Below are 19863 nucleotides of genomic sequence, written 5' to 3' on the forward strand. Positions count from 1 at the left end.
TTCAGTAAAAATTCAGCCCAACTTCCAGATTGGCTGAAATGAGCTAGTTCCAGGGCTGGAGAACAGGAACATAATACCAACCGGTCTATAGGCCATAGCTGGAATCAGGCAGTTTTCCTTGGAGCTTCTCAATTACCAGGACATGAGAGGAAATTGCCTTCGTTTCCCTTTCTGGCACACTTTTGTTACTTCCCAGACTAAGACTTTCTTCCCACTCTCCGCTTGAATCTTCACACGCATTTAGTTGAATTTCCCACTTAACTAAAGTGGGTTTTCCTGTGTCATTAGGACTCCTAGAGCCCTTAGGTGCTTAAACTATAAAGGAGAGTAACCAGCTGACACACTTCATCAGGCAGAGTTCAACAGGGGCTTTGCGGGCTTCACTAGCTCAGTAGAATTAATAGTTCTGTGCCACCCCAGGACATCCTGGTGCCGCACTTGCTATGCCTGTTTTAAAGCCTTAGTTGGGTCACAGTCGGCTGCTGGTGGTGATTTCCCGCGATTGCATCAAGTCGTCTTTTAACTAGAATTTTGACTAGAATTACCCCAACTGCAGGTGAATGGAAGTCGTAGGGCAAGGAACTAAGCGCGCCTCACACATTTTCCGCGTCTCTTGTCATGCGGCCTCCAAGCTGCGGAGAGAGACCTTAACCACCTCTAGCTCCGGAGGCGGGACCTGGGACATTTTATCCAATCAACAATCCCACCTAACCAGTTGGACCGGTTTCTGTGACTAGTTGGACCAATGAAAACTCGAGCGCGGATTTTCTGCGGGAGTCTAGAAAAAACGAGCTTCTCCCGGAAGCCAACACCTTCTTTGAGCCACACCAAGGCGGAGCTAGTCTCCCTGCCTTAAGTACCATTGGCTGACATGGCTGCCCGTCACGGGGAGGCGGGAGCGGGCGGAGCCGTGGGAGCTGGAGTCTGCGCAGCACACCGCGGGCCGCGCGCGGGAACCCGTGGTCGGCGGTGAAGATTCCTCGGGTTTCGGGAACCCGGCGACCTAGGCGGATCCAGGAGGAAGGGTGGGAGAAGAGCGGCTCTTCCGGCTCTTCCTGAGGCGAGCGGCGGAGGAGTGCGGAGCAGCGACAGCCCTGCTCTGCGACCTTCAGGGGTCGGCCCTCAGTGGAACTGGGGGCCGAACGGGTGCGCCCGATTGGGGCGCCGCCGCCCACGCTGAGTGGGGGACGCCCGCGCTGGCCGAGGTCCCCGCCCCGCTGACCAGGGACGCCCGCGCAGATTCGGGCCGCTCACTTGACCGAGGTCGCCAACCCCGGCCTACCGGGGACACCGCTCTCCGTCGACCCCGGACGTCACCAGCTACGCAAGTAGGTGTCCCTCACGGTTCCCCGCGCTTGGCAATCTGAAGACCCCAAGGCTCCCAGGGTCTCCCGAGATCTCTGCCACGTGCATTCCCCACGCCCTCCCCCCCCCCCCCCCCCCCCATTGTCAGGAAGCAGCCAGGTTTTGTTCTTTCCCTGGTAGTGTAGCTGCTGTGCTGCTTCAGGTGTTTGCCGGTGCGAAGTGCTGGGCAGTGAATCCGCTTTGCGGTGACCAGTGCGTGCACTGGAGCAGGTCTCGGGCCAGAGATGGTTAGCGTGGGCGGGCCTTATGTGTTTGATGAAAAGCGACTCACCGCCAGAAATAAGGCCTGTTGCATCCTCTCTGGTCCAGCGCCAAAGAACTTGACGGTGTGGCCTCCGAGAGAAGGCGGCATCTTCACAGCCTCTTATCTGACTTTTCAAGATTCTTTTCCCTGATCTGAGAGAAAAGGGCAAGGCGCCAGCTCTGTAGGTAGCAGAATCATGAGAAAGGGAGGTGGTTATCCTACTGGTATGGGGTCGGGACAGGTTGCTAAGCTGTGTTTGGAAAGTGGCTTTGGCAGAACTGAGCAAGGGTGGAGGAGGGGACGTCTTTGAGAATTGAGAATGAGTTGAAATGGTGGAGGGTCTGGAGCACGTCAGGGTGAGGAATACTACGGATGTCAGGAGGTTGGGAATTCCAGCAAGATAGAAAGTGAAGCCTGTGAAAGGACGGTTTCAAACCAGCAGGACTGGAATTGTGCTTTTAGAGCCTTGATTTCCTAAGCAGAGGACTTACAGAATAAGCAAGTAAAAGGACAGCATAGCTTTGACAACATTTTCAGAGGCCACACGCGTTCTTATAAATGATAAATCAGAGTGTACTTACTGTCAGGACCTTAATCCATCCCCTGGGTTTCTCCCTTCTCATTTGTGAGATTCTTTCATCGTTTCGTGGTGAGCAGTAAATGAGATGATGCATGTAAATAAAGTGCACAGCAGATTCCCAGCTGGGGCCTGTCTGTTGAGGCTTGACTTTAAGCTGGTGGAGGGAGTGGGAAGAGCTCTAACTGTGCCTGGTCCTGTCCTTGCTGGTCTCCAGGACCAAGCTCCTTGACTGCTTTTCACAGTTCTTGACACAGAGGCCTCCACCTTTCTCAGCCCTAAAAGTAAGGGACTCTTTCCCAACTCTATGTGAAATCTTGTATCTATTTTTCATAACCTGATATTTTTAAAAAAGATTTTTGAAATAAAAAAATGTTTTAAGTTTGTATATCCAAACATATCCATTATTTTAGTAATGTTCTCTCATTAATTTTTTCTAGTGAAATCTTTTAATGACACAAAAAGGAACAGGGAACTGTGACAGTTGTACCATACTCTGAGACAAGCAAATAATATTTCTTTATGCTTTTGCATTTTTTTTTAAGAACTGTGACATTTCAGCTACAGTTGAGATTCTTTTTTGATGCCACCATCCCCCACCCTCCATCCCATAGAACTTGCTTGATTCTAACCTGTCTTTCCATTGTGGCTCACAGGACTTGCCTGGTAGGTATTAGTGTTCACAGAAGCCAGGTGTCTTCTCTTCTCATTCCCATTCAGCTACTGGTTTGCTTGTCATGAGCGTCGTGACCACCATTTTGGTACTGTCCTAGTGACATTTGTTCTCTTATTCTCTTAAGAAAATTGCCTTCTTTTTACTCTCCCAGTATCTGTTGGGTGAGTTCATGATAGGCGTTCTCAGACTGTCCCCAGCTGAGGAGCATATGCCATCTGATTGATCTTTATTGGGCCACTGTTTCCTTCCACTATCTTTATCCAGGATCTGCTGCTTCTCCACTGCCCTACGGGCAGTCACACCTGGTCCACACTTCCAGGAAAAAGTGACCTTCCATAGTCAAATGTACTACCTTTTATAAAATGAGATTTTTAAAATTCACAGTAATAGCTACGATGTTTTGATCATGTAAGTGTCAGGCTTTTTAAGCACTCGGTATACAACATCTTATTTGATTCTCATGTTACAACTTTCATTTTAAAATGAGCAAACTGAGGTTTAGTAAAATTAGATGTTGGTAAAATTTGAGCCTGGAGTCGTTTCTCTATGGTATGTAATTGAAAAGGAAGAATTGTAATAGAAAAGGAGAATTGTTCCATTGTTGGGGCAAAATGAACTTGGGCATTCACATGGGTTCTCTTCAACCTTCCTGCCCCACAGCCCCGGCTCCCTCGGGCGCAGGAGCACCTGAGCAGAGGCTTCCTTCAGCAGGGCCGGAGATGGCATCGGTGGACTTCAAGACCTACGTGGATCAGGCGTGCAGAGCTGCTGAGGAGTTCGTCAACGTGTACTATACCACCATGGATAAGCGGCGGCGCTTGTTGTCCCGCCTGTACATGGGCACAGCCACCCTGGTGTGGAATGGAAATGCTGTTTCAGGACAAGAGTCCTTGAGTGAGTTTTTTGAAATGTTACCTTCTAGTGAGTTCCAAATCAACGTGGTAGACTGCCAGCCTGTCCACGATGAAGCCACCCCGAGCCAGACTACAGTCCTCGTTGTGATCTGTGGGACAGTGAAGTTTGAGGGCAACAAGCAACGGGACTTTAACCAGAACTTCATCCTGACCGCCCAGGCCTCACCCAGCAACACAGTGTGGAAAATAGCAAGTGACTGCTTCCGGTTCCAGGACTGGGCCAGCTAGTGGAGGCAAGAAAGGTCTCTGTTTCAGTCCCAGCTCTGTAGGGAAACATAGATCTCAAAATGTGGAGACACAAGTTCCTTTCTGTTACTCCAGGCCACACCACCCCATCTTAACTTTGCATTTTCTGGAGTCCCATGAGCCCCTTTCTGAGCATATTCTTGTTTGTCATAGATGCCTTTTCAAAGTAGTAAACTTTTCTATTTTTCTACGTGTTCAGTAGATATCCTGGTTCTGGAAATTCTGACAAATAAAACAATACAAATGTTGCCTCTTTTCCCTTGCTCAATGTGTTTGTCCAGATTTTGAGGCAGGAGGAATCAAAAGAGGATTAGAGGCAGGAAGCTTAGTACAAAGTACCTGCAAAGGTGTGAGGTCCAGGACAGAGCACTTACCTGGCTCAGGTGTGCTGGAGTTGGGGCTCTACCCAGATCTCAGGGTAGGCTGGGAATGGTGTTTTATTCCCAAGTACCTGGGTGTTTTAACCTGTAGTTCACTTTTAGAGTACATCAGAATTGCCTAACAGATGGCTGGGTCCTACCTCAGAACCTGAGCTGAGTTGAATGAATACCAACAGGTGAAATACTAAGGAGTTAGTTAATAACTACTTATAAATGAAGCAGCTGTATTAACTACTCTTATAAAGAGGGGTGAACTGCTTTTAAGAGGGAGACATACTGAGGTGGGGGGAATAGGCATCAGTATTAGAAGCTAGTTTTATTGACCCTGAAGGTCAACTCTAATTGCATTTTCCCAATGTAAAAAAAGAATAGAGAACTAGAAGGTTCCATCATCCTGTGACTAATAAAGGAGATCTCATGGCCATGTAGCTTCCCAGTTAAATTTTCTTTGACAAGAGTGTGCTAGTTTTGGGAGAGGTTTGTGGGCTAGAATATTGGAATGGGAACTTTTGAGAAGGAGAATACTGATGTGTGTGGTGGCACAGATGGCAGTTTCCTCCCCACACCCTTCCCCTTCTGTAGTTTCTGAAGCCTGACAATGAGAAGGACAAAGTAACCACCAAAAAGAGGGTTTGATGTATCACTTAAGTTCTGGCTAGTGATGGGAAAGCAGAGGGGGCTTGTGGGAGGAGTTTGCCTTCATAGACCCTTCCTTCCTCCTCGCATTTCCTGGAACGCAGTTAAGGTGGCCTGACCACTGGCTCTGGCTCATTCTGAGCCATGGAGACAGCTTTACCCTAGAGATAGGATTGTGTTAAACTGGAAGGAGCCTGAATCCTTGATGGTATGTGGGACCATTCAAATGGCCCTAATTTACCTACACTAATTCTTCTTTTTAAATGAGAAATTTTATCTAGAAGACCTTATTCGTTTGGGGTGGGTTTCAGCTACCACAGCAAAACCTAATCTCAAAGGAGAGCGCAGAATCCTAACCACTAGACCACCAGGGAAACCTAATCCCAAATGAGGACAAAGATTTGCAATAGGGGCAGACAGTGTGTTATATGGGAATGGCTCTGCTGTGGTACCCTGGGGAACCAAAGTAGACCCAGGTGCCCTCAGGAATTCACAGTCTAATCAGGAGGCAAGACATCAAAATAGTAAAAAAAAAAAAAAAAAGTCAGTTTCAAAACCACATATAACGAGTGGTCAAATCAGTCCTATAGCTGCATGGCATAGCAAGCCATGCAGACAACAGTTCAGCTGAGACGGGGTAAAATACACGTGAGGTTGGAAGTAAGGTCCCAAACCACGAGGTTCCAGTGTGGGGTTTTTGGACTCAAGCTCTGTTCCATAGGGAGGAGAGTAGAATGGGCTAGGAGGATTAGTGCAGAGACTGATGTGGAGATGGGCTTCAAATCTGAAAGCCCTTGTCCTTAAGGGGTGAGGTAGGATGCCACCTGCTTCACCTCAGCCCTGGATAGAGGGTGTGAGTCCCATCAGGCCATCAGAGAGCTTGATGTGAAATCTCTGGAGTCTGAGAATCATGTTGGCCGGAAAAGCTTCAAGACAGCAGCTGTGGGTGTTCCTGTGGGACAACAGGTTTGGGAAATTAAAAGTAAAGATGGCATTCTGAAGGGCACTAGGACAGACCTCTTAGTGGCCTCCGAATATCCATTTTCCCTTCTTTCAGGAACAATAGAAAGTGGATTCAGTTGAGGAAGGCACTCAAATGAAAGACCAGCCTTCCCTAGACCTCATAGTGTGCCCTGAGACCCGATGGGGTCAGTGAGAGATATGAGGAAGACACATCAGAGAAATCTCCTTGAAAGATTGGGGCAGCCAATCTTTCTTTTCTCCCACCAAACCTTCCTTTACCCTGCCATTTGGAAAGCAGGTGTAAGAATTGATACTCTAAAAACTATTGGGCCATGAGGCTTATTTGGCCACATGCAAGGGGTGGAGGAATGGAAAGCAGGCCCTGGGGTGCCTGTCAATCTTATGAAGCCCCTCATCAGCCTTGGATGACCACCTTTGGTTTCTCAGGGGAAACAAGAAATACACTTCCATCTTCTTGAAGCCACTGTTGTTTGGGCGCCATTTTACATGCAGTCAAACGTATTCATCAGTAACAAACTAGAGAAAAGTATGTACAACAAAGGAAAGGCATAGTATTTCCTTATTATCTAAAGAACCCTTAAATCAGTAAGGAAAAAAAAATAAGAGAAAAAATAGCACAAGAAAGAACAGGCAAATCACAAAAATATATATGGAAGGGTGGAAGAGAGGGAGGGAGAAAGGAAGGAAGAGATGGAGGGATGAAGGAAGATGAATAAACTAACAATTTCCATCCCCTCCCCATTGTATATCAACCACCTAAGTGATGGCAGGAGCTACCACCTCCCATCCAATCAGACTGGCAACAGCCAGGAGACCTCAGGCCCCCATGTCTGCCAAATGGGGCCATCAGGGTGCGAGTGTTGATTGCTTCATAAGTTAGGAGAGAGAGGGTGAAGAGAGTGGGAGAGCTGAATGTTTTGGGGGAGAGATTTCCTGAGAGAAAGCTGCCCCCCACAGCTCCAAGGCCCCTCAACAGGGAAGTGTGGTGAGGTGCCACCTCCCTTACCCCTAGCCCAGAGAAAAGGAGCTTCAACGGGGTCTGCCTAGCTTGACATAGATGGTCTGGGGTCTACAAGTCCCCACTGAATGCAGCCTGAAAGGACCTAGAGCCCAGGCTGTGGCCCCGATCTGGGATACCTGGGTTAGGGAGGACACTGCTGCCATGTTAGGAATGGTCTCCCTTCCCTCTGACATGGAGCAAAGGGGTCTGAACCATGGGAACTAGATGGACAGCCAGTGAGACTGAGGGGACAGGGTAGGAGGATGGGCAGTGACTGCTGCACTGAGGTGAGCCTGTACTCAGGAGGAAGCCCGAGTCAGTTTCCCAGGCTGACACGGGACTGAGCAGGGAGCCCAGCCTGTAGGGCATCTCCAGAACTGGGTGATTGGAAGGGCCAACAGGAATGTGGAGATGGTCGTCAGGGTTCCTGAGTTCCTAGGGGAGCAAGAGCCCCCCAGAAAAAGAGGTCTGTTCTCCAAGGGCAGAACACCTCAGCGATGTGAAAGCCCTCAAAACCCACTCACAGGAGAGGAAAAAATCACTAGTTCAGAGAAAGCAAACTCCCCCTACAAGAACATTCACCTCCAAAAGCTCAGGGTTGAGAAACTCAGAGGTGACAGTGGTGGGTTCAGGAGGTCAGAGGGGCGCCTCTGCCTCCTCCAAGATGGTGGTTGACCCGGCTGAGGGAAGGGGCAATGCACAGAGCCTTCTACTCATGCTTGAGGCTTTGGGGAGGGAAGTAGAATTAAGGTGAATGCAGGACTGTTTCATCTAGAAGTGAGCATAAGGTGTCATTAGGGTGCTGGTGAAAGTGTCTCCACTGAAGGAACCATGTGTGGCAGCATGAGCTGCCCTCTGGCCCCATCCCAGGAACAGCCCCATCAGACATTATTTGCTCTGTGGGTCTCAGTCTGGTAGACTGACCATCCCAGTTTGCCCAGGACCGAGGGGGTTCCTGGATGTGGGCTTTCAGTGCTACAATAAATAAAATCCTGCAAACACTAGTTGGTTACCCTGCTCTCAGCCCAATTTATGCTGCAGTTCAGTAAACCCCACTGCTTTGTGGTCTCTGGAAATGGGGGAGGAGGGGAGTGGTAGGGTCTGTGGCCCGCAGTGCTGAGAACAGGAGGGCATCAGTCTTTGCAGAGGAGCCCTTGTAGGCAGACATGTCCCACCAGCCACCTGCAACTCCTGAGCACTTTATACTCATACTCATACTCATGTGGCTGAGGAGCTGCGTTTCTATTTCACTTTAATTACTTTAAATCTGAATAGCCACATGCGGTTGGTTCCTGCTGTGTTGGATGGCATAGGGAAAGCAGAATGGCTGGTCTCAAGACATTCCCAGATAGCTGGGAAACCCAGAGATGAGGAAACAGTGTTACCACCACTGTGGCCTGAGTCTCCAGAGGGGATAGGGAGCTCCTTAGCTGGCATATGTCTCAGAACCCCACAGGTTTCTACAGTCCTCGTAGGGCAGAGGACAGAAAATGCAGAAACCCTCCATGTCCTAAGGAGGGAATTTCTCCTGCCCATCAAGGCTCCATTGAGGCAAAGCTGGAAAGACCTTGTTCCTTGACTTCTCAAGAACATCGGGAAACTTAATCTGCTTTCTCCTTAAAATGGGCTTGAAACTGTTCTGGGGAAAACCAATAAATGGAAAGGTAGATGTGACCTAAAGTCAATGCAGACAGGAAGACGTCCCCTGGCTGAGCCACCCTCAGGTAAAGTGAAGGCCCCGCTCCCTGCCTGTGCTCTGCAGGCACTGTTTAGTTGTCACCTGCTAGGTGGGAGAGGGAGGTGAGTCAGGTGGCCAGTTGGCTTATTTTCACTGACTAGCACAATTCCCAGAATATTCTTTCTCCTGCCAGGGTCACGTGGGAGTGGAAAGGCAAAGGTATTTGCCTGAATCTTCTGCTCTAGCCTGAAGATGAGCTTTTTCACTAAGGAATGCTGTGCACATGTGTGCATGTGTGTGCATGTGTCTGAACTGTGTGTGGGGCCTGGCCAAGGCCACGGGGCCCCTCCCATTTTGCCATAGGTGTCTTACTTCCCCCAAGCACTCCTCCAACCCACCCTCTCCAATGCCAACCACACAAAATTGGCAACATTTCCATTGCATCTTTATTTTTCAGGATTTCAGGACTAGGTCCTTTTATAGGGCAAGGGGAAAAATAGCTTTTTAAAAGGGAATCCTAGCAAACTGCAAATTACTCAGCAGATAGGCAGCTAACACTCAAGGTCTGAACTTCAGACACCACAGAGCTGCAGCAGCCCTGTCCACCACCAGGAAAGTGGGGCCTCCACTTTAGAGACCATGTGGAGGGTGTTCTCAAGTCCCTCTCCACCTGGAGCAACGGCTGTGAGACCTATCTGCATGTGGTGGCCAGGGGAGTGCTTTTGAGATGAAGGTCTGGTGGGAGTTGCATTGTGGGCAGCCCTCAAACTTCATTATCCCATAGGTCACAACAAGGATGCTCATCTGGCCATCCATTTCTAGGTGCTTCCTGGGCTGGTGGTGGACTGTGTTGACACAGAATAGGCAGAAGAGCAGAGAGCTGAGTAACTCGCCCAGGGCTTCTGCCTAGAGATGGGACTTCCATCACACATCAGTGTGGCATTCTCCACATACAGCAGGGACAGCTGGTCCCTCTTTTCATCCACGCTGGTGTAGGAAACATTGACAAGCTTGGTGGTGGCTGTTCATGCTAGCTTATGGCATTTTTTGAAATACAAAGAAGAGATCATAATCTTGGACGCTGGACAAGTGTTTCCATTTCGGGACATCAGGAGCTGTAAGCCTGGGAAGCAGCATGAGAATGACAGTCTTCAAAGACTGATCCCTATTTCCACATGCATTCTAGAACACTTCAAGAGCAGTAGTTCTCTGGACCATCACCTGGGCACTTGCTAAGGGTATAGATTCTCAGGCCCCACCAGAGACCAAACAAGCTGTCCATGACAATTCCGATATTCACTAAGGCTGGAAGACCACTGGTTTAGTGTAATATCTCACCTTTTCTCTTGCTGGGAGACTATGATCTGTCAGAGGAATATGAAGTTCAAAAAATGGGCATTGCAGACCCATGAACTGGACTCACATTTGGGCTGCTGCTCAGCATCTCCAAGCCTCAGTTTCTTCGTTTGTATGATGGGGTAAGTGTGTGAAGTCTTCTTAGGTCAGAGCCTGCTACATGGATCATGAACAACAAGAGTAAACGGGACTGGTGTGTACCTATTGCTCTGAGCACATTCAGAAGCTTCTTGATTTCCTGACATTCACTGAATATCCAATCTGAGTTACCATGGTTCCTCAGGACTCCCTCAGCTTTGCTCACTGACCATTTCACACGCATACTATTTCTCTTCTGCCAGAATGTTCCAAGTCACTCTCCCTTCACCTCCTCCTCCTGCCCCCACCCCTGCTCCTGTCCCTCTGCCTGTCAGGGCCCCACTACTTCTCCCTCAGACCAATGGACCACTTCCTTATTCTGGTATAGTGCCCTTCCACCAGCCTATTTCTGGTACCATCTCTGCTTTGTAAAGAGCAAACAGAAAATTACAGAAGGTTCCTTTGTCCTTTAGACAGGGCTGGGTCTGGGTAAGTGAGGTGCCTAGGGGACAAAATTTAAGGAGGTACCACTCTCAGAGCCTAAAGGATGCCGGTGAATCGGGGTAAATATTTGCTACACAGGACAATGGTATTTTATTAACAATTTAAAGTTAATTTCTTGGGGCACCTGGGCCCCACTGGCTCAGTAGGTTAAGCGACTGACTTCGGCTCAGGTATTCAAGGTTCATGGGTTTGAGCCCCCCATCAGGCTCTCTGCTGTCAGCATGGAGCCCTCTTGGGATCTCTGTCCCTGTCTCTGCCCTTCCCCTGCTTGTGCTTTCTCTCTCTGTTTCTCTCAAAACTAAATAAACTTAAAAAAAATGAAAACAATTTCTTACCATTTACCAATTCCTTTACCATGATTCCTACAAATCAGTAAAAGGCATGATTTCTACAAATCAGTAAAAGGCTTAGCAAATGCAAAACTTGGAAAAAGATTAATGCGTGCATATCATAGAAATACAGATGGCCTCTTAAGATCAGACAAAACACTCACTGCACCCTCATTTTTAAAATGCATGTTGCAGAGGACTGTAGTGGATGTTGTGGCCATGTCCCCGGAATCCCCTTTGTAACAGATTTTCAAGGGATTGACCTCTGCTCATCTCTGGGTTAACTTCCTAATTGGTCTCAGGCAGTCAGAATAATCCTGCTTCCATTTCCAGAAGTAACAGGTTCATGGACCTGGGCCCAGCAAACATTTGAAGAGCAGAGGAAAAAAGAAATTGGGTGCATCAGAGCTTTGATGCACTATGGAACTAATCCAACCACAAAACCCACGTGCACCACCTCCAGGTCTTTTGGGAGTCAATTAATCTTTTTTAACATGCAAGACAGCTTGATGGGCCTTTCAGCAACTTTCAATAAAGTTGTCCAATCAACATGAATCACTATTACTTTTCATTCATCATAGTGATAATGGACCAAAACATTTTGTTGTACTCCATGTTGGCCAGAGTCCAGGGAAAAGAGCATTCCTGCTCAGTTGTTTGGGGTGTTGATTAGTCCAGTCTCTTCTGAGGTCAAGTGACATTTAAAATCCACCTCTCTTATCTTTGTAGTTCCAATTCTATGTACAGGTGACCCTTGAACAACATGAGTTTGAACTACATGGGCCCACTTATATTGGATTTTTTACATTACAGTAAATGCATTCTTTTTTTTTAATTTTTTTTTAACGTTTATTTATTTTTGAGACCGAGAGAGACAGAGCATGAATGGGGGAGGGTCAGAGAGAGGGAGACACAGAATCTGAAGCAGGCTCCAGGCTCCGAGCTGTCAGCACAGAGACCGACGCGGGGCTGAACTCACGGACTGCGTGAGATCATGACCTGAGCCGAAGTCGGCCGCTCAACCGACTGAGCCACCCAGGCGCCCCATTAAGCATATAGTATATAACACATGTAACATAAAAATATGTATTAATTGACTGTTTATATTATCTGGTCAGCAGTAGGCTACTAGTAGTTAGGTTTTGGGGGAGTCAAAAGTTGCATGTGGAGTTTTAACTGCACAGGAGTCACTGCCGCTAACCCCTGTGTTGTTCAAGGATCAACTGTATGCATGTTTTGCAGATCCGATTGGCCGTATACACACACATCTTCATACAAGATAATTCATCATGGAAGTCTTTGTGTTAACAGTAAAACATCTCAAATATGAAAACACGAAGAGATTAAGGAAATTATAATATTCCCACAGAATGGATTATTGTGCAGCCTTGAAAACAAGTGGCAGACCTGTACATGATATGAATGGCATGAAATAATCTTTGAGATTCATAATAGAGAAGTTCAAACTCTTTGTAGAACATTAACAATAGTAATCACAGTCAGTGAAATCAGTATCCCAAGAAGTTTTCAAGGTGTTTTGCATTATTTCCAACCTCATTTTATAGATGAGAAAATTGATTCGTGTTTTTTAAAAAAATGGGATTCCATATAGGCTTACTCTGTAAGCATGGACCTTCTTGAAGGATTGGCAAAAACTTCACGATGGCTGTCCTTAGGGCTTGGATTCTAGGGTTTTAATGTGGGGACAAGGCATTTGCTGTTAAATGTTCTTAGACTCTCCATTTTTTACAGTGTGAGTGTCTTGCTTTTCAGTTCAAATTTCATTTAAGAATGAGGAATACGTTTTCGCAGGCAGAAGTAAAGGACATTCAAGTTGCAGGCATCCACAAGGAGAGGCCTCACTTCTCCCCACAGAACAGCCAACCTGAGCCTCACCTGGAGCAATGAAGTCTCCAGGTAGATGTTTCACTGAGATACATTGGGATCTCGCCAAAAAAATCCACATTTAAAAATCACCAATTAACCTTGTGAGAACTAATTTGAAGTTCTAACCTGCCCAAATTTAAGGCAGGTGTTAAAACTCAAACTCTTGATTGACCCCCAAGTTGTGTAAATATGTTTAATTTGCTCTCCTGGAACCTAACCTACTACTTTGTAGCATTTTGGAGCCCGGGCACCCAACCATTAGGAAAATCATCCACTAGGCGGCGCCGTTGGTACTCCAAGAGAGCCCAGACCCCGCAGGGCTGGGGCCCAGACCACAGGTCGCAGCGGCCTCCGGCCCTGAGGGGCCTGCTCTCCCCTCGCAGGTGCGCGTAGGCCGCCCGCAAACCCGATGCCCCGCCGAAGCTCTGGGCTTTTCCGTTCAGCTGACTGACCGTAGTGCTTCACGAGCGAGAGGGAATATAAGGCGATTGAGGGCAGCTATGCAGGGGAGAGGTGGAGACCACAAGCCCAGGCCTCGCTAGCCAGCAGCGAATGTCCAGACGCCTAAGCTTCTTTCGCCCATGCTTTAGCGGGACTTCCCGGGTCTCACGGATGGTGGCTAACGTCATCATCTGGCGACCACCCAGAGCGAACTGTAACACTGCCTGACCGCAGAGACTCACAACGGCGCGTCCCACGTGACCCAGCGCCCCAGCTTCGCTTCAAGCCCCCGGAGGAGCCCTGAAAAGGAGAGAACCTGGTCCCGGCGGGGTGGGGCGGGGCCGGCGTCCCAATAGCCAATGGGCGGTGAGTACCGCGGGTTTGAACCGCCCCTCCCCGGCGCTCCCCGAGAGCCGGTTGAGAGCTCCGGGAGAGCGGATCTGGCGGCACGAGTTGAATGGCTGGGCCCGGGGCGGTAGGCGGGGCTGGCGCCAGGTGGGCGGGGCGGGAAGTCAGGGGCGTGTCTCCGCTCCTCTCACTATGGTGTAGAGCTGGGGGTGTAATTCTTTATAGTTCTTTACAGTCTAGTTTTATAGATTTGTGCTGTTTTTTAATGTTTGTTTTTTATATTTAGAGAGATATAGCAGGAGAAGGGGAGGGGCAGAGAGAGAGAAGGAGGGAGAAAATCCCAAGCAGGTTCTGCACTGTTAGCAGAGCCCCACATGGATCTTGACCTCACCAACTGTGAGATTATGACCTGAGCCAAAATCAAGAGCGGGTGGCTTAACCCACTGAGCCTCCCAGGAGCCCCTTTAGATTTGTTTTTAAATCAGATAATTTATGAGAATAGTGTAATCTTCTTTACTCATTATGATATAGGGAGCATTTCTCCAAGCCATTACAAGTTTTTCGGTTTTATTGAAAATAAATGACAAAACTGTATTTAAAGTGTACACTGTGATTTGATAAATGCATACATTGTAAAATGATTACCACTAGTTCCAGTAAATAATTGTAAACGTTACTTTAATGACCACATAATAAGCCAATGCATGGCTATATTGCAAATTATTCAGTCATCTTATGGGTGAGTAGGTTTTTTATAAAGTTTTAGTAATATAAGTGCACTCGAGTGAACGCCTTTACGTGAAAATTGTTCACTCCCTTTTACTTCTTCAGGATGGCTAAAGGGTGAGGACAGTTCCATGGATAAACATACAGATAGTACATAGATAGATTTTTTTTTCCCCTAACTGCTCCTGAGATTGCATTTCCCATGCATACTTGTGCTGAGTCAGAGGTTATGTTTAACTGTAGATCAATTTGTCCAGACATTGGTTTGTCATTGTTTTTATAGTATTCCATTTGTCAGTGAAATCTCTGCCATTTGTACTCCTGTGTGTGAATTGCCTATTTGTGTTCTTTGCTAATTCTGTATTAGGTTGTTGGTGGGTTTTTTTCCTTATTGATTTTCAAAGTTCTTTTAAAAAGCTTGATGTAATTTCCATCTGGGAACCTGATTATGTAGCATTTCTAAAGGGAATTGAATATAAAGTTTATGATAATCATGTCTGGTTTCTTCACTTGGTCAGGCACTAAAGCTGTTATGACACCCATCTGTGCTTCAGCGGTGAACCAGTGAATGCTAACTAACTGGGGCAGAACAGGGATCCTAGCTGCTCTTGTCCACATATGTTGTTTCGTGTCTACTTAGACTTCTGAAACATTCTGAATACTTCATGTACTGTTTTAAACACTTACATGGGATTCTTCATAGTGATAAAGTAAGATTGCAGTAGTATTACAACAAGGTTTTATTTTAAATTGTTCTGTAAAAAGTGGTGCAATGCCCATTTTGACATTCTGTGTTTAAGCAAAGTTGATTTAAAAGCCGGATTAAATTTATCTAAATGTAATGGCTGGATTAAATTTATCTGACTGTGATGTGCCTGATGAGAGGAGATATGCATTTTTAACTCTTCCTGGAATCTGAGCTCTTTTCAAAATCAAGTGCCATTTGTTACTGTGTTTCTCGTCTCCCATCATGAGTTATCATTTAGACTTTTCCTGGAGACATTTATATTTGGGGTCAATCCTGAGCCCTATCCTGACAACTATTGTTTTTAACTATGGAGAGTATTGAGAGCTTTGATAAAACTATTGAGAACACCATGCTGAAAAGATTATATATGTGTAAAAATCCCTTGCTTAAAAATGCTTCAATCCATTGGTGAGGATATAGAAAAATTAGAAACATAGAATTACCACATGATCCAGCAATTCTGCTTCTAAATATATACCTGAAAGAACTGAAAGCAGGGACTCAGAACTTGCACACCAATATTTATAGCAGCATTATTCACAAAAGCAAAAAGATGGAAACAACCCAAATATCTATCAACAGATAAATAAACAAGAGTAGTATATACATACCATGGAATATTATTCATACTTAAAAGATAATGAGGTTTTGACACGTTTTGACATGGATCAACTTATGCTAAATGAAATAAGCCAGACCCAAAGGCCACAGTTTGTATACTTCCATGTACATGAGGTCTCTAGAGGAGTCAAATTCATACAGACAGAAAGTAGAGTGGTTGTCGCCAGTGCCTGGCGAAAGGACAGAATGGGAAGTTATTGTTAATGGATACAGAGTTTCTGTTTGGAATGATGAAAAAGTTCTGGAGATGCACAGTGGTGATGGTTGTAGAATATTGTTAATGTACTTAATGCCACCCAAGTATACACTTAAAAATGGTTCGACTGGTGAATTTTACATTACATATATTTCATCACAATTAAAAAAAAAAAAAAAGGATTCAATCCAGAACCACGGTGAAATGATTTACAAATTCTCGAAGGAGCAGTGCCTGCAATTTAAAAACACTTCTTAAAAAGCAAATGACCTTTTTCCAGCTCCTTCACCTTTAGTGTTTAGACTGTTGCCAATTTTTCTTAATACCTATAGTGACCTGGAAGTCATGCCGCTGTTGCTGCTAAAACTGAGACTCTGCGGCCAATACCTTGCCATTTCTGGCAGGCATGGCAGAATCTCATGATCCTGTGTGATGTGAGCTTAGGCCAATTGAAACCAACAACCTCCATTGCTCTGTTTCCAGTCAAAGCCATCAAGCACATCAAACCAAAAACTTTCAACAAACCACATCTCAGAGATCTTTATGAAGCCTTGTGCAGAAACCATGTCCCTCTGTCAGCTCAGCTTTGCCACCAGCTAGTGTGTTCTGACAGAATATGTCAGTTGTCCCCACCCCGGAGTCCAGCAGAGATGAGGTCTGGTGTGAATGAACATTGGTGCAAGCTGGGAGGATGCAAGGACGTTTGGAAGTGAGCAGAGGTTAACCTTAAGGAAAAGTGAAACTTTGGCCTAGACATATAATTTTCTTAATGTTTAAACACTTAAAAAATAAGTCACAAATTAATATCTGCTGATATGAGATAGCCTGAGGCCCTGGTCATTCTTTCCCTTTAACAGATGGGCCTGTGGAGGCCTGTGAATACTTTGAAACGATGTGCAGATTTACCTCTGGTTGTATGGTTGCTTTTTTTTTTTAATGTCTATTTTTGAAAGAAAGAGAATGCACATGCGCACAAACCAGGGAGGGGCAGAGAGGGGTCAGGAGAGAGAATCCAAAGCAGGCTCCAGGCTCCTGAATTCAGACAGGAGAAGCAACAAATAGTCATTTGAAATCGTGTAGTTGTCTCCAGTTTGGCTTCTTCAGGGCATATGACAATGCCCATATCCCAAATCACCATGTCCAGGACAGCACAGAGAGTCAAAAGTCTGTCAACCAGACATACTAACCATCAAGCAAAAGAGTGAGGAGGCTACAGAAAACAGGAAAGGCTAGGAAGCTGCATGACACCTGCTATGAAATTTCCAGGGAGCTGATTACACCAGAGGCAGTTGACAGCATAGCAGCCTGGCAGACCCTGTGCAAGAGATAATGAGTGGCCATTCCTTGATTTATTCACTCTCATTCCTTTATTTAGGAAGGACTTATGTGAGCTAGCTGCTGGATTCACCATTCTGTGCTCATAAACCTCACAGTCTAGTGGGTGGGGGGGAGAAAGATTTTTAAGCCAACAGTCACCAAATAAGTATAAAATCATGCTTGTCATTTGTGTGATTATTGAGTGGTACCTGGTATTCTGTGAGCTTATGGGACGGGGCTCTGTCACAGTCAGGGCACTGGGGTTGGCTTTCCTGTAGAGGAGACAACTGAATTGAAGCTGAAGCGATATGTAGGAACTAAATGGGGGAAGAGGGAAGATCAGACCAGGATGCGCAAATGGCCTGTGCTGAGGGGATGTGTGGCCATTTCCAGACTTGAACCCTGGCCTGGGTGGCCAGGAGTATAGACGTGCAATGGCAGCGATGTGGTCAGGCAGAGAAGGGCCAGATCCCTGACCTCTTGCATGAACCACACTTCTGAGTGTTCACTTTTGGAATCATGCAAACCAAAGATGTGGGACATTTAGGATGTTATTTAATCACACCCTCTCCAGTCCCCTTTTGATTTTTACCTGAGCTGGGAGGCTTTATGGTCTGGTCAGAGCTCACACTCTAGAGCTTCAAATCCTGGCTCTTTGTTGGCTCTCTGTGTGATCTTGGGTAAGTTCCTTACCCTCTCTGTTCCTTTGTACTTTTGTGAGAAGAAATGAGTAATGCCAGCAACGTGCTTGGCATGGTGGCTCACTCACTGTAAGCATGGAACACATTTTGTTCTTATTTTCATTATAATTAACCCGAAATGGGACCAGTTTGGGGGAGGTTGTGTTTGCAGGAGGAAGGCCACGCAGCTTCTAGGCTCACTGACTCCATGCCCTTCCACCACGTCACACTGTTTTCACAAAGGGCGAGTCCTTTTCATGCTGTAATTCTGTCCCTGAGCAAAAAAAAATTAAATGATGGTCCTTAAAATTATATTCAATTGATCCGGTTCTGCTTATTCCTTTTTTCCTCCTTCCCTGACCAAATGGAGAAGAAGAAACAGCTCTTGAGGCATGAAGTTGCTGCCTGGAGCCTCTGAATATCTTGCACGCCCCTACAGGCTGGGCCCATAGTGGGTGGCGATGCAGCACCTGGCTCCTTGGGGACCCTGGAAGCCCTTCTGGTCCACAAAGCATCTTAGCTGCTTCAAGGTCTATCTCAGACATCAGGAGAGAGATTGCTTTGATGACACAGAGGAATGTGCCTCATTTCTAGAATTTGTTTACAGTGCACAAACTGTACCAGAAAATTTGCACCATATAAGAGAGGTATCCGAGAGACCTGAGTGCTGGATATTTGTGAAGAAATGAGGGCAAACGGAAGGCTTGGAGGAACATTTCAGAGCACTGGCTGTGTGAGTGGCCGGGGATGGGAAAAGTAGACTAGGGTGTCTCCCTGACTGTGGCGTCTCCTGCCAGGAGAAAACTGTAGCATGTGTGTGCACAGAGCCTCGCCAGCAGGTGGGCAGCTAGAGTGCCCTGATGCAAAGGGCCAGGTGGGGCAAGACTGGAAACTAGAAATGCCTTGGATAGATGGAAGGGAGAGGAGCAGGTGGGGGCCACTACCAAGACAGTGAGGATGCTGCCAGCCTTGCTGGGGAGGCCCATTTAGGCATGGCTACATTCTTCTTGGACCCCAGAGCCTGGAGAACCACAGGCAGTCCAGAATGATGGAATCCTTGCAGGTGGGATCGATGACCTCCAACTGCTCTACTGCTCGAAGAACAGCACCCCTCCCAGTGCCCTCTGACAACAGGATAGAGTGGCTTGTCCTCTGGGGGCATGAAAGGAGGAGAAGCTCCAGGCTTGTCCCATCTGTCACCAAGTGCAGTGTACCAGGCACACGGGAACCCACACTACCAAGAAGGCCCTTAAATGTGGATGCTGCGGGGAGCCACCTGAAACACACACATTAGGGACTCGTGTGTGTGTTAGGGGGGAATATGTGTGCACAATAAATTATGGCAGGTTTTGTCGGTGTTTTGTCAGAGTTTACACTTCTAATCACTTGGAGTGACTGTTGGAATTGCTTAGTGAAGAACTGGCAAAAGAGATAAGACATTCAAATGGCAGAAATACTTGTTTAATCGCCAGAGAGCTAAGATTTATAATTTGATTTTAGAGTCTGTGTGCTGGACTCTTTCGTTTTGAACATTACAGTAGGCCAGGGAATCATCATCTAATGTCATATTTATTTCTACGAAGTTGAACTTTGCACCAGACATTCCCTTGAAAATAATAGTAAAATATAAAATCCAATTTTAATAAAAACTCTATCAGAATTTTTACATTGTAGTGGTGTAGATTCATTAAAAAGGGACCCTCTTTCAAGTATAAGGAAATTTGAATGCAGCATAATGGACTCATATGAGAAAATTTGACACATATTTCAAGAAATATTGGTTTGAGGACTTTGGAGAAGAATTAATTGAGGCCATGATTTAATAGGTTTTCTGTCCTGAGGGTATATCCTTATGCCAAGAATTTTCAGATAGGATCAGAAAGTGACAGAGTTAAAGTGAGGGGCGGGCAGGGGGGAATAGCTCAAGGTCAA

At 46.4% G+C, this 19863-nt stretch overlaps 1 protein-coding gene across 1 annotated transcript; it reads left to right on the forward strand.

Moving 5' to 3' along the window:
- The first annotated feature begins 968 nt into the window (after positions 1–968).
- On the forward strand, positions 969–4270 carry NXT1 (nuclear transport factor 2 like export factor 1). The gene is made up of 2 exons (XM_019462360.2): positions 969–1328; positions 3523–4270. The coding sequence occupies exon 2, from the start codon at positions 3582–3584 to the stop codon at positions 4002–4004; it is 423 nt and encodes a 140-aa protein (XP_019317905.1). The 5' UTR covers positions 969–1328; positions 3523–3581; the 3' UTR covers positions 4005–4270.
- The last annotated feature ends 15593 nt before the right edge of the window (positions 4271–19863 follow it).

The sequence above is a fragment of the Panthera pardus genome, unplaced genomic scaffold (assembly GCF_024362965.1).
Source record: "Panthera pardus isolate Hobbes unplaced genomic scaffold, ASM2436296v1 HiC_scaffold_25, whole genome shotgun sequence".
In the NCBI taxonomy this organism is placed as follows: domain Eukaryota; kingdom Metazoa; phylum Chordata; class Mammalia; order Carnivora; family Felidae; genus Panthera; species Panthera pardus.